The sequence below is a fragment of the Lepidochelys kempii genome, chromosome 1 (assembly GCF_965140265.1).
Source record: "Lepidochelys kempii isolate rLepKem1 chromosome 1, rLepKem1.hap2, whole genome shotgun sequence".
NCBI lineage: Eukaryota > Metazoa > Chordata > Testudines > Cheloniidae > Lepidochelys > Lepidochelys kempii.
Genome location: NC_133256.1, coordinates 150,982,460 through 150,999,997, shown reverse-complemented (window position 1 = coordinate 150,999,997; position 17,538 = coordinate 150,982,460). Strand labels below are relative to the sequence as shown.

Sequence of the window (17,538 nt, the reverse complement as noted above, 5' to 3'; positions counted from 1 at the left end):
GAAATAAGAAAAGACGGTGGAAAATAAAAAGGATGCTTGGATTAATGGGAAGTTACTATTTTGGATAAATGAGGTATAACTAATTTGCACTAATACTGAAACTGTCTTATTTATGTTTTAGAATCCGGTGCTGTTTTCACATTTGGAAAAAGCAAATTTGCCGAAAATATTCCTAGCAAGTTCTGGTTTAAAAATGACAAGCCTTTGTATATGTCATGTGGAGATGAACATACTGCTATTGTTACAGGTTAGTATCAACACAGTTTAAGGAACATGTTTTTAATACACGGCTTGTAAATGTATCGCTTAGTTTCACGTCTTTGGTAGTATTATAAACAAACAATCCCCTCCCCCCGTTCTTTGAAGGAGTGCCTTCATTCCCATTGAAGTCTCAGAATTTAATTCCCAGTGCACACTAAACAGGAGATGCCTGATGCCCCACATGAATGAGTCTTTGGTGCATAATGACAGTATTGGATCAAAATAAGAACGGCCATATTGGGTCAGACCAATGGTCCATCTAGCCTGGTATCCTGAGCAGATGTTTTCAGAGAACTATCCACAATGGCCCCAAGATCTCTTTCATGGCTGGTAACAACTAATTTATACCCCCTTATTTTGTAGGTATAGCTGGGATTATGTTTTCCAATGTGCATTATTTTGCATTTATCAACATTGAATTTAATCGGCCATTTTGTTTCCCAGTCACCCGTTTAATGAGATCTCTTTTTAACTCTTCAGTCAACTTTGGACTTAACTATCGTCTGCAAACTTTGCCATTTCACTGTTTACCCCTTTTTTCAGATCATTTATGAATATGTTGTACAGCACAGATCCCAGTATGTATCCTTGGGGGACCCTGCTGTTTATCTCTCTCCACCATGAAAATTGACCATTTATTCCTACCCTTTGTTTCCTGACTTTTAACCAGTTACTGATCTATGAGAGGACCTTCCCCCCCAGCTATCAAAATGAATTAAATCAACTTGAAAAAGAACACTGAGACTGACTGTCAAGGTTCCTCCCCCACTCTGAACTCTAGGGTACAGATGTGGGGACCTGCATGAAAAACCTCCTAAGCTTATCTTTACCAGCTTAGGTCAAAACTTCCCCAAGGTACAAAATATTCCACCCTTTGTCCTTCGATTGGCCGCTACCACCACCAAACAAATGCTGGTTACTGGGGAAGAGCTGTTTGGACACGTCTTTCCCCCCAAAATACTTCCCAAAACCTTGCACCCCACTTTCTGGACAAGGTTTGGTAAAAAGCCTCACCAATTTGCCTAGGTGACTACAGACCCAAACCCTTGGATCTGAGAACAATGAAAAAGCATTCAGTTTTCGTACAAGAAGACTTTTAATAGAAATAGAAGTAAATAGAAATCACCTCTGTAAAATCAGGATGGTAGATACCTTACAGGGTAATTAGATTCAAAACATAGAGAACCCCTCTAGGCAAAACCTTAAGTTACAAAAAAGATACACAGACAGAAATAGTTATTCTATTCAGCACAATTCTTTTCTCAGCCATTTAAAGAAATCATAATCTAACACATACCTAGCTAGATTACTTACTAAAAGTTCTAAGACTCCATTCCTGGTCTATCCCCGGCAGAAACAGCATATAGATAGACACACAGACCCTTTGTTTCTCTCCCTCTTCCCAGCTTTTGAAAGTATCTTGTCTCCTCATTGGTCATTTTGGTCAGGTGCCAGTGAGGTTACCTTTAGCTTCTTAACCCTTTACAGGTGAGAGGATTTTTTTCTCTGGCCAGGAGGGATTTCAAAGGGGTTTACCCTTCCCTTTATATTTATGACACTGACAGTGTCTAATAACTATTCTTAAATAGAGAAAGTTTATGTAGTGGAGATAATCAGGACGTGAACTGAAAATGAACCTGGAGGGTTGTTTTTTGTTTGAGAAGCAATGCTGAATGTAACTAGCAAAGGTCAATATGAATCCTTATCTGAAACTTAATATTCAAGATGTTATATGTTTAAAATTAAAACTTTTTGGAGTTATAAATCATATGTGAACAGAAAATAACTCTAAACATTTTAATAAATGATACTACTACTATGGTAAATTACAACAACAACACAGAAAAAGTTTTGATGGAGCATAGTAAACACACTTTTAATAAAAATCTCATTTTTGATTCTTTGAAATGCTAGTAGCAGTAACCAACAAAGAATTAGAGTCCTGTCTGAACTAATGCAAAAGAGACTACAGTTTAATTGGCGATCATGTCAGTTAAATATATTGGCAGTTCATCTCATGTAAATGCCAGCATTAAAAAAATAGGAAATGGAATTTTGAAACCAAAAATTCATGATGCATTTTCAGAGTGGATTTTTATTCTGAGGTAGAATTCTCCCCATCTGCCACCCTAGGACGTTTGAAATAGGTGTTCCCCCTTGTTACTTCTGTGTTGCTTAAATGTTTTCTCATTATATAGGTGTTTGAGAATATCCTGTCTGTCCCCATGCTAGGCTGCTTTTCGTTTGTATGTTGGGTAATTGGGATTTGTGAAAAACAAGTGTTCTAACAATGAAAATGCTTTTATGCCTTTATAACAGACTGTTTTTTCACTACAACACATTTTTCAAAGTATTTACTGCACAGCAGGGTTTTTCCAGTCTAACTTCAGAGACAGTGATACTGCGATTTAATTATACTTGACCAAAACTTCAAAGTATTTTTTCAAGTTGTGGAAGTTTTATTAAATAGTTTGTATTTACCACTTAACATTTCTGATAAGCTAAACTTTTATTTTTATTCTTCTCTAACTTTATTGGCAAGACATTACATTGGGAAAGGGTGACCATTACCAAAAAAACAACCCTTCCCAACAGTTGTTTTCGGGCTTTGTGTGTTAAGAATTATGTGGGTTTTAAAGCTGTACAATGATGTTAAAAATCTTTTAAAAACTATATGTTTATAATGTAGAATAAGTGCTTTTGCTATGTACTTCAAAAATGAAAAATGACTGACTTATACACTTCGAAAAAGTCAGAGTTTCTGTAACCCAAACTCAAAACCTTCACTGGGGAACCAGATTGTTGAAGCACAAAACAGCTGCAAGTTAGGTGAGTGTACATGCGGGATCATGGATGTGAGCTGTGCTGGTTTTAACAGTCAAGGCGGCTAAGGCAGAAGTTCACACCTTCTAGCTGCTGTGTAGACATACTCATTCACAGTGCTTCCCAATAGGAGGAGCAGAGTGCACTCCTGCTGAAGCTCCATAAAGCTCTGACAGATGGGGGTTCATCAGAGAACGGCCATGGCAACTGACTTTTCAGCTGTCTTAGCTCTGCTTGAGCCAGCATGCTAAAATAGCACTGTGGCTGCGGTGGCAAGGGTAACAGCTTGGTCTAGCCACCTGATTACAGTCCTCCCTGGCCCCGGATATGTACTCATGCAGCTAGCAAGAGCCACTGTCGGTGCCATCAGAGCCACGCTGCTATTCTAAGCATGCTAGCTCCAGCAGAGCTTGAACATGTATGCTGTGTAGACATACCCTCCCAGCTGCTGTGTAGACATACCCTTGTATACAAGGAACTTTGCTAGAGCAGGTATTGTAATTTACACCTTGCTATGCCAACTTTGCTAAATTTGGTCCATGGTATTACACAAGATCACCATTTAAAAAAATAAATGTTTTCAGCATTAAGCAAACGGTCAAATGGAGCTGTTTAATCTTCATATGTGTCTGAAAAGGATGCTGTTAGGTTTTTCAAATTGTTGATCTGCTACTCTTCCATCTTCAATCTATGGATCTATTGTTTGAAATCACTTGTCTATTTGTAAACTGATTGAGCCCGTAAAGTTAATGAAAAACTCGTCTACTAATTTCTTGAAAAATGTGATTCTGGCATTATTTCTTAGCTAAGTTTTGTAGTATAGCTTTTACATTGTAGGCTTACAGAACTGTCTGAATGTAAGAGGTTTTTAATATATCCTTTCGGTAAATATTACATCCAGATGCTAAATCTAATTCACAGGAGAACACACTCTTCTGGGAACAAGGCATACGGCAGACACATGTTCAAGGAGGAACCCACACAATATGTGGCCATATTTATATAAGTTAAATACAGACAATGTTCTGCAGAAGTTCAAATTTGGAAAATCTCTCCCACGGGCCAAATTGTGCATATACGTCTGTAGAAATCACAGGGAAAATTTTGACACGCACAAAAAACTAAACCGAAAGAAAACAAACAACCCTCCACCCCCAAACAACCTCTTACTGTGCTTTCATAGGGCCAAAATCTGGACATTGTATAAACTGTACAAAATGCAGGCATGTAAATGTGGGAGAAGTATATGCACCCTATTCTGACTTTCATCAGTCACCTGCACAGATTACTCATTTTTCCTATCTAGAATTATTTGCTTGTTCACGTGTCCATACTGTTGCTGTGTAAATAGATGCAGAGAGACCGTGTTTCTTAATCCATAGGTCCTGTCCAAGAATACTTCTCCATTTTGTGTCATGGAGGTTCTGTGGAACAGCCTATCAATAGTGTATGTAGGGGAAACTATAACTGAAATAAACAACTTCTGCCTTATGTGCCCTCTTCTGAGTGCTGGTTTTCTGGCAGATGTCTGTGTACAGTGGCCTGTTAAAATTTGGCTGATATTACTGAAAAGATCTGCCAAAAAAAATCATCAAAAGTGTAGAATTTGGCCTCAAGAATGCATTCACCACAGCCAAATTGTTGTCCATAACAAAACAGTCTCAGACACTTTTTAGGATGTGGACAATTGAGACAAAGTAAATTGTTATGGATAACAAAGCAAACTGTTTTGTTATGGAGAAGGCTGTCGCAGCCATGACACAAACAAGGGTGTTTTTTTTTCCTTTTTTTTTAAAGCCATTCTGACTACTAACTGTGGCTGACCAACTACACAGCAAGCCTGTGATGTTAATTTGTAGAAAAAATTCAATTCCGTCCATGTGTATTGTAATTGACTATATTTTTGAAAATAGTCTGTTAGTTAAATATTAAATAGTGTTAAACAATTTAATTGTAAAATAAAGAATATTTAACTTCATTCATAATTTCCCTTACAAAAAGCTTTAATAATAATTAATTTATTGTGTGCCATGAGTTGATGGCCATCCTTAATTATGGTCTTCTGTAAAGTTGCTGCATATTCAAACACTTTTATGAGTTCCGACTGATGTCTTTATTTTGCAGGAAATGGTAAACTTTACATGTTTGGCAGCAATAACTGGGGCCAGTTAGGACTAGGAACAAAGAATACTATCAACAAGCCAACTTGTATAAAAGGTTTGTCTTATTTTCTTCTTTGGCTTTTTGATAGATGGCTTGATGAAAAAGTGATTTATAGTATCAATTTCCAAATTAAATACAAGGTCCCTATTTGATCTTCCGTCACCTCACGATTCTAGGTCTTATGGATTTTGAGGACTACTCAAGATACACAGAATCTGATCTTTTTGGATACCCGTTAAGAATTCCCATTCAGTGTCATCTGTTTCTGTCCAACTCCATTCCATGTGCAGGGAAGTTATTGAACGGTTGATCTCTGAAGTGCTGTTTGGTGCTTAGACAGCAAGAGAGAGTATCATTATATGTATGCATTGTTGTTTTAGCCATGTTGGTCCCAGGATATTAGAGGGACAAGGTGAATGAGGTAATATTTTTCATTGGACCAACTTCTGTTGGTGAGAGATGCAAGCTTTCAACCTTACACAGAGCTCTTCGTCAGGTCTGAAGTTGGTCCAATGAAAGATACTACCTCACCCACTTTGTCTCTCTAATATCATTATATGTAACCTTCTGCCAATGCAACCCCTGACCGAGACCGTCTCATTATCTGTCCTACTACTTTTTGAGCAAATATGAGAAATACCTGAAGGTATCCCAAAAAAGCAGAGCCATTAATGGATTCACCCACACCCACTATACACATAATTAAATAAAGAAGGAATGAAATAAATACCCAGGCACTTTTACAGATTATGGAATTTGTCATTCCATCACAAACTCTTACAGTTTCTCCCAGCCAGCTCTACCTTCTCTAACAAATCAATAATTCCTTCCACATCAAAAAATTTATTCTGTCAGTTCACCCCATTATTATCAGTACATCATTCTCCACCATCAAATCCATTAACTTCCTTCCTCTCTCTCATCAGATATGTTCAGTTGCCCATCATCAAATACAAATTATTCAGTCTGTTCAAACCCTTTTCATCCAGGAATCAGTCAATTCTGCCCCAAACATCTTTCCAGAGCCCTTTGCTGTTTTTGTTCCTCTCCTTCTACCTTTTTCAGGCTGACGACAGAGGGGAGAGCAGGATCACTGGGATCTTCACCTCCTCTGTCAACAGCCATGTGAGGATATGGGATTGGTTCTTGCCTCGGCTAAGATAGCGTGGGAGCTCTCCCTTTGCTTCTGCTCTCAGACTATGGTTGGCAATGGAAAGAGTGAGGAGAGCCCAGAACAGAGCTCCTTCTTTTAGGAAGTGGGGGGAGGGCTGGGAGAAGGGCTAGACAGGACAGTTTCTTCACTCTCCTTGGCAGTGGCCAGCTGTGGAAAGGACTCGTGGTGACTCCAAGATGGTGACAGCTGGCTATGGAATGGGATGGCAACAATTCCCTGCTCAAGTCCTGCTTGGGGCCAAGCAGCAGTCGTAGCATGTTGCTGTTGCAATCCTGAGAAAGTGCCTTCTTGGGCTTGCCCAGGAGCAGACGATCCTTGTGGGGAAGTGAGGGTAAACTTTATCAGTAATGCCAAAACTGTCAGCCATGTTACAGGCACTGTGTAGCAGGGCTGATATACCGAGGTGCCATACATCTGGTTGCTGTGGGGATACTCCTGGCCTTACAGGCTATAGATGGCACACAGCAGATGGAGGAGGTACATATGGGGAGAATGCAGGCTTCTGAAGAGCTAATTCAGATAATCTCCATACCCAAAAGAGGCAGAATGTAGGGTTTTCTGCATATGCTCTGTGATCCCACAGTACTTCCATTTTTTTTTCCAGGTGCAACAAGTAAAAGGGCTCGGAAAAGCATGGCGATTTCTGAGTACAGTAGAACCTCAGAGTTACGAGCACTCTGAAATGTTCATAATTCTGAACAAAACATTATGGTTGTTCTTTCAAACGTTTACAACTGAACATTGACTAATACAGCTTTGAAACTTTACTAGGCAGACGAAAAATGGTGCTTTCCCTTTTTTATTAGTGGATTACGTTGAACACAGTACTGTACTGTATTTGCATTTTTTTTGGTCTCTGCTGCTGCCTGATTGTGCACTCCAAGTTCAAAATGAGGTTATGTGGTCGACTGGTCAGTTCGTAACTCTGGTGTTTGTAACTCTGAGGTTCTACTGTATGGTGTCGGTGGGTGTTGGGTGGAAAAGGGTCCAGAGCAGGGAGGATTTGTGTTTGTGTGGGAAAGTTCTAAGCCTGGGGTGGGAGAGGGTTCAGAGTTGAGGGGGTAAGTCTGAGCTGTGGAGTGACTGGGTAGAAAGTGCAAGGACCGTCAGTCTGGCAGGATGGAGATGTTTTGGAGCTGGTGGAGGTTGGTTTGTGGGGAGCTTGAGAAGGGTCTGAAAAAGGAGGGAGATGCCCTAGGGTGGCAGGATTGAGTGCTGGGGGAAATCAAATCAGTTTTGAATGAGTATGGGTGTATTGCTAGTGGGTGTGTGGACGTGGTAGAGAGAAACAGTAATAAGGATAGTAGGATAAGTGGCAAATAGGTTGTAGGGGCAGAAATTGGGAAGTAGAGAGAAGGTGAGAGGTCACACGGATAAATATTTTTCTCTATTTCTGAAATGGGGAGGAGTTACTAGAGGAGAGTGGATGCCCGTTTTTCTTCCCTCTTTTCTACGAAAACACTTCCCTGTGACTAGCCCCTTCCCCCACACAGGGTCCAGTTTTTCACTTCAAAAGCACTAGGGAGGGATAGAGGAAGAATGAGTGTGTTGCTGGGTGCATGTGCACGGTGGTGGGTGTAAAGAGAGGTTGCTATCTGCAGCCACACCGCTTATTCTGGGCACTAGCCCACAGTAGGCTTGCCACTAACAGCTGGTGATTACGCTGGTTAATGTGACCAGTTGAGAGGGTGATATAGAACATGACAGCCAGAGGGAGAGAAGAACAATAGAGAATTGGTATGTGGGGGTGAAAAGTTAGGGGAGTAGGAGGCAACAGAAATGGGTGATTATAAGGACACAAAATGGAGGGAGAAGGAAAATAGTGGGTTAGTAACATCATTTAAGTACTGAAAATTGGAGCAAGTGCCATCCATATAGTCGCCAGTACAACTTGCTGCATTCTGCTGAGGGTTACCTTACCATGGTAAGATGTGGTCTCTGGTTGACTGGAATATTAGCACTCATGCAGTTAATATGAATGACAGCTACAAGCATTTGGGGAATCTTTCTATTTTTGTTTACCAAGGGGTGATTTTGATTGACACATTCTTATGAAATAAAGAGAAAAGTTATCTTAGAGTGTTCAGTTTATATTGTAAGTTTACCTGCTGCTGGTAAAAATATGAAAAGAGCAGATGGCTATATTCAGATTACAAAATGTTGTTAAACAAATGTAACTATCAACCTGTTTGTAAACTTATTCTCTGACTTTAATTCATAGCTTTAAAACCAGAAAAAGTTAAACTTGCTGCTTGCGGGAGAAACCACACTTTAGTTTACACAGGTATGTAATCTACATTATTTGCATACTAGGTAAATATTTAAGGCAAAATTCTGCCCTGGTTTTTATGCATAGTTCTAATTCTGTAATGGGAGCCCACTATGTGCATCTAGGGGAAAAACATCGCAGTGAAATGGGGAGGAGTTACTAGAGGAGAGTGACAGGTTTCAGAGTAGCAGCCGTGTAAGTCTGTATCCGCAAAAAGAACAGGAGTACTTGTGGGCTTAGCCCATGAAGCTTATGCTCAAATAAATGTGTTAGTCTCTAAGATGCCACAAGTACTCCTGTTCTTTTTAGAGGAGAGTGAATGCCCCTTTTTTCTTCCCTCTTTTCTACCAAAACACTTACCCATGACTAGCCACTTAAACCACTTGTCATGCATTCTGTGCTCTGCATTCCTGAAATAACTTTTCCATGCCAGGGTGTTTGTAAAGGAATTATATATAGGAGTTTGCAAACAATAGCCAGCTTGAAGAATTTCCTCCTGCCCTATTTTGATCTGAGGGTAACAATTTTATATAACTTCAGAAAAGGTCTGGATATGCAGCAAATATCTTTTAGAACCCTCTTCTAGTCTTCCTAAAAGGCAATATGCTCTGTCTCCCACTGTTGGGTTTGAGAAATTGGTTTGCTAAGCTTTAGAAGTTGGCACTTTCATTTTACAGAGACAATATGCAAGGATTGACATGTTTTTAAAATTTGTAGAAAGGAACTATCCTCCATATGGCACCAATCTTCGGAGCCTACAGTGATGTGAAGAGAGTGGTTGATTTGCTAAGGGTTTAATATCTGTGTGAACTCAGGATATAGTAAATTATTCTTACAATATAACAGAACACTTTAATAAGGATTGACTATAGTAAATTGAACAAGGTACAGATTTACAACTTGAAACAGGTATTGTGGCTGAATAATTTTTATGACCACCATTAACATTTGTAGTTATGTATGTTAAGATAACATTAAGGGTAATTAAAACTCATGCTTCAGGGCACAAGCTAATTAACCCTGGGTTAAGAAAGAAATTATTTCCCCTGCCCTTTTTATCGTGTTGTACACCTGGAAGCATCTATCTATCTATCTATCTATCTATCTATCTATCTATCTATCTATCTTAGGTACTTATATGGCCCCCATCACCATAGTAGCTGAGTATCTCACAAACTTTAATGTATCTATCCATCACAATACCACTGTGAGATAGGGAAGTACTATTATCTCCGTTTGACAGCTGGGGAAATGAGACACTGAGAGGCTAAGTGACTCACTCAAGGTATCACAGGAAGTCTGTAGCAGAGCAGGGAATTGAACCCACGTCTCAAGTCTTAGCCTACTGCCCTCACCACTGGACCATCCTGCCTCTTATGGAGTTTCTTTGCCTTCTTCTGAAGCATAAGGTGCTGTTTACTTCCAGTCGGAGGATCCTGAACTAGATGGACTATTAGTTCAGACTGGTATGACAGATCCAATATACTGTAACTATTTTGAGGAGATGTATCTGAAAGAAATGAGAACTGTAATCTAAAACCTTTTTGTTACAATTATCATTTGACAAAGTGTTAGAACATGTACAGTAATAGTGTACATGAGATTTTGTTTTTTTTGAAATTTTACAATACGGAAAAAATTTGCAACACTAGAAGTACAATACATAATGTAGCTACAATAACTATAGTAATTGATAAAAACTGCTGTGTGTGAGCTAAGTATTATTAAAGCAAGAATATATGTGAACAGTATTTTTTCCAAGGTAGTGGTATAATTAGAGATGGAATCTTTTACCTCTGGGTTACCCCTCACCTCCTTCAGATCCACCTTCAAGATTCTCTTCTGCTGTGATGCTTACCAGAAATCGGCCAGATTGGTTAAGTCAGAAACAAAATCAATGCGTTCCTAAAACACTTGGGTGCTTTTGAAAATCCCACGTATGCGTACCTAATTATGGGTTTAGGAACCTAACATTAGGGTCCAGATTTTTAAGAATTTTGGTCTCTGAATGCATAACAATTCATAATAACAAAACAAAAAGCTCCACAAAACCCATCACCTAATACTTTTAAATGATTAAGATCCAGGGTAAAGCAATTAAAGAAAACACTTAATTTTTTAAAAATTATTAAATTTGATTGAATATTTGTACAACTAATTTGAAGAACTGTGCTATTGCAACTTTATGTTAACATTTATAATTAACTAAATTTAAGCTTTTTAAACAAAATGCCACTACTAGTGGGCTCTCGTTTGAATTTTACAAAACTGCTATAGGCACACACGAAAGAAACCCTGACAAAAATTTGAAAATTAAGGCTTTTATCATGCAAATCCTTAAGTGGGTATATTACTTTGCTGTATGCGTGGTTCTACTGACTTCAGGTGGACTACTCATATGCTTAAAGTTAAGCACGGGCATAAATGTTGCAACATCAGGGGCTAAATCTGTATTTTTAATAATTTTTCTTAGTGGCATAAAATCTCTGTCACTTCAAGACAAAGTTGTTACATTGTTAACCCTGGCGCAAGTTATTTAGTCTTTCAGTACATTAGTGGTGTTATTGTGAACTGTTATGTCCACAGAGATCAAAATTCTTAAAAAGTAGGAGCCTAATACCAGTTTCCTAAACCTACATGTAGGCACCCAGGTGTGGGATTTTCAAAAGCACCGAAGTGCCTTAGGAGCTCAAGTCATGTTGACTTCAAACAGCAAACCTTGATGGGTGAATACAGCCTGGTAAAGCATTTCAGGCTGTACTTGTCTTGTGGAGGCTCAACATATTGGAAGAGGGTGGCTGGAAATATAGCTTATCAATTTTGTGTTTGATTTTTGTGGTGTTCTTCTGCTAAAAGTGTTAGCGAGGCCCTGGGCTAGTCTCTTTTATCACAGATGAGCATTTTAAATATTAAACTCTTTAGTAGAAGACACACAAACTCTGAAATTATTTTAATTAGGAAGCTAAAGAAACAAGTACAAAACATCAGCTTTGCCAATTTAAAACTATATTGAGAAAAATATAGAGCTAGCAACAAATAAATAAAAATCTGATTGAAATAATAGTACCTCAGTCTTATAGCACTTTTCATCAGTAGATGTCAAAGCACTTCAGAAGGAGGTCAATCTAAAAAAATTAAGTAAGAATGATTTAAATAAAATTTTTTAAATTAAGATATTATTTTTATCCACCCTGTTCAAAATCATCAAGCTATGTACATAACTAATTAGGTGATTTTAATATTGTTACCATGGCCATGCCTCCCCATTTGCCTCCAGTTTTGTCACACTTGCTTATTATGTTTTGTCTTAAAGTAGATTGTAAACTATTGACTGTGTCTTTCTGTGTGTGTGCATAGCATCTACTACAATGGGCCCCCAACACCGGGGTGTTTTATTGTTATCACAATGCAAATGAATAAGAAACCAGTCATACAACTTAATTCATTAACTAAATATGTCCTTTTTTGGATAGCATATATTTTCCCAGTTATTTGTAAATGGACTGACCAGTAGTCCATGGCTGTATACCAAGTAATATGTTAAACATCTTTGTAATGCTGCTCCTATATACAAACATAATTTTATTATATTTTAAAATCCAATAAAAATTGCTGAGGTAAAGTTTAGCTGTAGGTAGAGTCCAACATATAGCCTGTGCACAACTTATGCCCTTGAAATAGAGTTTATCTGGGATTTAAGGGTTGCAAAGGTCTTTAATAGCTCTCTGCATAAAGCTGAATTTTACCTATAGTGATTTGTAGTCTTCAGAGGAACTTGGCCTGCTGCAAAATTAGGGTAAAAAAATGTATCTTGTGTTTCTCAGTTGGGGAATATTCCTTGTGATTCCTGTGTAACACCTGCGTTACTTTCATATACGTTGTAACATCTGAGTTTTTCAGTTTTTTTTCAGCGCAGATTAGATTCTCCTGATATCCTTCCTGTGTGTTAAATTTTTAATGTAGTGTGTCTTGAGGGAGAACTAAATTTATAAATATCTTTTTTTAACCTTTTATGTACAAGCAACAGTCCAATTGGGAAATGTAAAACTCTTTTTATGTACATAAATGATAGAGAAACAAAATCTGATGTACCAGAATTGAAGAAAACAATCATAAGTGACAAACTTCACCCTAATTTTAGCTCGTTACCAAAAGGCTCTTTTTTTAGTTTTCCATTTATCTATAAATTGCCTTTGGTAACTTGGACTTTCCAGCAATTACTCAGTCTGCAGATATTTTTAAGTTAAGGCTCTTCCAAGATGTCTTCATGTCTCTTGAGCTCTAAAAGAACTCCAGAGTATGTAGAATTCCTTCACTTTTGACATCTCTCTCCAAGCTGAGGGAAAACCCAACCTTCTCTAGATGCATGTGTATTCTAAAATGGAGAGGAAGACTGTTAGAACTTCCCCATCCAAAAGTGCCCAGGAAAGCTTCCTCGGGAGTTACAGCAGCAATTCATAATATCAGTGTTAGAATATTTTAGGACAGCTTAGCACAGTTTTCCTGCAATACTTTTTCTGTAGGAAGAAATTGAGCTCAAACTTTCTGATTTGCTGTCACTTACTCTACGTATTACATGTGCTTTTCTATGTGCAGAACGAGGACATGTATATGCTGCTGGAGGTAACAGTGAAGGGCAGTTGGGATTAGGTGACACAGAGGAAAGAAACGCGTTTCATCTAATTAGTTTTTTTACCAACCAGTACAAGATCAAACAGCTGGCAGCTGGATCTTACACATCAGCAGCACTAACCGGTGAGAGCAACAGCTAATAACAAATGCCTATACCATGAAAAGGTAAAAAATATGTTAACAACATAGCTTATCCTTTGACAGCCGCATTGAGTCTGATGGAAGCCTTATACCATGATCATTTGTTTTCCAAAAGCAGTAATTAGCAGTGGAGACTTGATAAGTCCGTGTGTTGGTAGAAAGGCTTTCAGCTATCTGATGCTAGGCCCCTTTTCTCCCTTTGCAATCTCATTCATACCTCTTTCACAAATCCTACCTTATAGCAGCCAGTAAGATGTGTGCTAGGCTATTTTCCTTTCTACCAACGGCTAAAGCTCTCCTCGGATTTGCGAAGCAGCCCTGTGTAGTTTTAGTTCCAAATACTGCCCCAGGAACTGCTGCAGCTAGAAGGGTTTTATGCAGAGCTAGCTTCCCACAACTTGGAATTGCTGTACAGAGAAGGCTGGATGGTGGCTGAAGATTATTGTATCGTTCCTTTGCCTCAGCCGCTCCTTGTTGCTGACATGGGTCTCTGTGCAGATGAGACTGGGTCTGGGACAAATAGGAGAACAGCTACTCTAATCAGCATGAGGGAGACAGAACGAGGTTGGGGTGAGTGTGAGAGGGATAGGAGAAAGCAGGGGAAAAAGAAGAGAATTAGTGGGGTGAATGGAAAAGCTGGGATAGAGAATCAATTTGGAGAAAAGAGAAATGGGAATCCTATTGATGATGCAAGTGGAGTCATGCCATCATGAAGTTACTAATAGGGTAGGAATAAGCCTAACATCCACAACATTACCCAGAATGTGTGTACACAGACCACCAGCAACTTGGGAGTCTGACAGCCTCCAATCTTATTGCTTACTGGAGAAACATGTCTGGAAATAAATGTTAAATGTTGCCATCTCTGGTCTAATACTACCTGGTCACTAAATATTCCATGGCACGTTTCAGAAGATTGTGGGGGATGGGATGCGTTGGTATCTCTGGCCCTATGCTTTGGCTATGTGTTGAGTGCCAGTTGATAGCTGTCCTCATACTTCAGCAATGGCTATGTTTTAGCAGTGTCATATAGAGTGTGTGAACTGCCTCTGGATGGAAGCCACAAGTAAATGTAAATATTATTGTTAGACCAGCTTTGGTTTTAAATCTGACTTTCTGCCGCTTTATTTTAGAGGATGGACAGCTTTTCGTGTGGGGTGACAATTCTGAAGGTCAGATTGGCCTGGCTGGTGAAGCCAGTGTGTGTCTACCTTGTCAAGTGGATGTTGGAAAGCCTGTTTCCTGGGTCTCCTGTGGATATTACCATTCTGCTTTGGTAACAAGTAAGATAATGATATACTGTGTAATAGAGCTAACTATACCAATGGGCCTCAAATTGTGGTCCTTATTTTCATCTGCTAAATTGCATTAAAAATAGCTAATGACACATTAAATACTTCCCTAATGATCTATGCCATGGGTATGTTATATGATCACAAATACAAAGGAAAGTGGTCTGTACACTTGTGAATTAGAGGTAAGTCTCGCAGGGACAATCTCTAAAATTTGCTCCATGCTGTGAAATGATTTGGGAAACTGATGTATTCTGTTCCATGATTCTTTATTGTAACTGAATTAATACTACCATGTGAAAACAAATTACAGTGAACGTTAGTGTGTGGACAGTGTTATGGAAAAGGGTGTAATGCTGAATGAATGTCTTGTCACACTGATTTGATTTTAGTGAGACATACAACAAATGCCTTAGGTGAATTTGATTTCTATTTTGTACAATAATCCAGCATCTCTGAGACTATTCATATTTGCTCATGTGTACTGACCCGCTTCTCTTCTACCTTTCCCTCCCTTCCCCCAAAAATGCAAATCTTGAATAGGCACCTATCACATATTTTTCAGAAAAATGCATCTTTCCTGATAATTCACTGCCTTAATTGTCAAGGCAGTTTCTGAGGCAAACTGAACATATGCTGTATAAAGTAGAAATGTCTTGAGGGAATGAATGCTATGTATGGCTATTTACAGCTGTGCAATAAAAAAAGTTAAATATTTTTAGAAAGCATGCTCAAAATAGACATCTGGAATTTTGTCAAAGCACCATCAAAAGATTTAACAGGAAGTATAATGTATTAAATGCAATAATCCATTCATGAAAACCTATAACCTTGCAGAGAATTATGAAGACGTGCAGCTCTAAGGAGGCAAAGAAGGGAGGAATGCAAAGACTGTTAAGATCTATGTTTCCTTCAGGGAGATAATGACAGATTATATACAGATAGTTTTTACTGTGCAGGATTTGGGCTAAGAGACACTTTGACATTTCTATAGCTCATTCCCACCCCCCATCTCCAAAATCACGTTTCCTGATTTGAGTGAATTACAGTGAAGATGATATTAAAGGCATGGGCAACTATTTATTCTCATCATATGTGTGGACCCCAAATAATACTAAGTCTTTAATCTTATCTCAGTCCCAATAAAGTATTAAAGACTTCAACAGATCAATAATTTTGGATTACAGAGCTTTTAACAGGCATCCAGAAACTACATCTGGTGCTTTATTCAACCTGCTTGATAAATGACAGATTTCTACAGATAACATCTGTGTGGGTCCCTGAGAGTATGCCGTGAACAGAATGAAAGCATTCAGTGACTATAAAGTATATGTAATAGGGTGTTTTGCCTATAGTATGCAACTTTGTATTAATGATGCTTTCTTAAAATAAATAAGTTAAATGCTTATGATTGACCAGAAGTTTAGCAGCCATTAAATATTCTTCAGCTTCCAAGCATCACAATCGACAAGTAGATGTGTACGTCAAAAAACCCAGCTCTTCCAGGGCATAGCGAGAAGGTGGTATACTAAAAACTTGATCAACAAATGTTTTTTGATAGCTTACTATGATATGGAGCCAAAAATTGAGTTGCTAATTTGGCCACAGTAGAATTTAGTAGAGACTATAATCCAAAATATTTAGCCCTGTGACAATTTAACCCAGGAGAGAGGTTTGAGAGATACTTGCACATACTTAATTGTCCCAGCTGTCAGGCTTGATAGACTTTCTCAGCATGGAAGTACTAGATCAAGGTGTTGGGCCATTGGAAAAATATTTAACTTTTTGTTTTATTTGAGTGTTTTAGCAATCAGATATCTGAAGAGGGATATAGTGTATCTGGTGTCAAAGAAGGTTCATATTAACTTAATGGACTAAATTCTACCATGTGGGTAAGTGGGCCCTACTGAAGCCAAGAAGAGCTTTATGCACATTTGTGAGAGGAGAGTATGACCAAAAGTCTATAATAATAAATCTTCTGAGCTTTGGTCTAGCCACTAGCACTGATAGGTCTTCTCCATATGCAGATCAGGCAGAAAGATGGCCAGTTACTTTCTTTGTAGTCTTTGGATCATTGGCTGCTCTCCTTTTCTCCCACACTCAATTTTTTCTCTTGTTTCACTGAGGAGAAGCAGCAAAGATGGCTTTTGTCTTTTAGTCCTTTTTGGACTTTTTCTGTAGTGTGTTTGCCAGCTTTTTTTTCTTTCTTTCTTTCTGCCCTTTCAGCGGATGGACTAAAATTTCATATATATTTTTGTGATGACACTGTTCGGGGTCATATCTATTGGGTTCTCTTGTCAAGTCTATAACCAGGCCCTTTGTCAAGGACGTGCTTCTGGGAATAGATGGAAGACATGGCCTACCTCTGCAATGCAGATACCCTCTCTGCACAAGAATGGGCTGAGAGGAACACTGTGCCTGCCCACTGCCCTGGTCCCCCATGCAGAAATGGATCCTCTGAGTTAAATGAAAATTTGAATGATGTTTTGGATTAGAACTCCCCTTGTGCTTTTCCCTTGCCAGAAGCAGATAAGACAGACTCTAAAACCCCCACGATGGCATCCTTGCTACAAATGAGACTTTGATTGACATAGATAGAAACCTTTGGAGAAGCCCCTCTGAAGAGTGCTTTGCAGGTTCCCATGGGTCCCTTTCATGTGTGTTCCTTATTTTCATGGAACTGTTTACAGCCCAGCTCGGAAGCCGTCACTTCACCAAGCTCCTTCATAGACCTCTGCTGTGTGAGAGGTGCTGCTATTTGATCCAGACGTACAGCCTTCAGA

General features: G+C 38.8%; 1 protein-coding gene across 12 annotated transcripts in view; it reads left to right on the top strand.

The window, feature by feature from the left end:
* Positions 1-17,538, top strand: part of LOC140916595 (X-linked retinitis pigmentosa GTPase regulator-like) — a 92,943-nt gene that overhangs the window by 6,117 nt on the left and 69,288 nt on the right. For 10 of the 12 annotated variants that reach the window (XM_073358318.1, XM_073358269.1, XM_073358298.1 and 7 more), the window contains 5 exons: positions 122-247; positions 5,209-5,301; positions 8,643-8,705; positions 13,287-13,445; positions 14,597-14,746. In XM_073358318.1, coding sequence (XP_073214419.1) covers positions 122-247; positions 5,209-5,301; positions 8,643-8,705; positions 13,287-13,445; positions 14,597-14,746 — 591 coding nt within the window. The remainder of the gene's footprint in view (positions 1-121; positions 248-5,208; positions 5,302-8,642; positions 8,706-13,286; positions 13,446-14,596; positions 14,747-17,538) is intronic. The other 2 variants (XM_073358278.1, XM_073358317.1) reach the window with 2 other exon arrangements.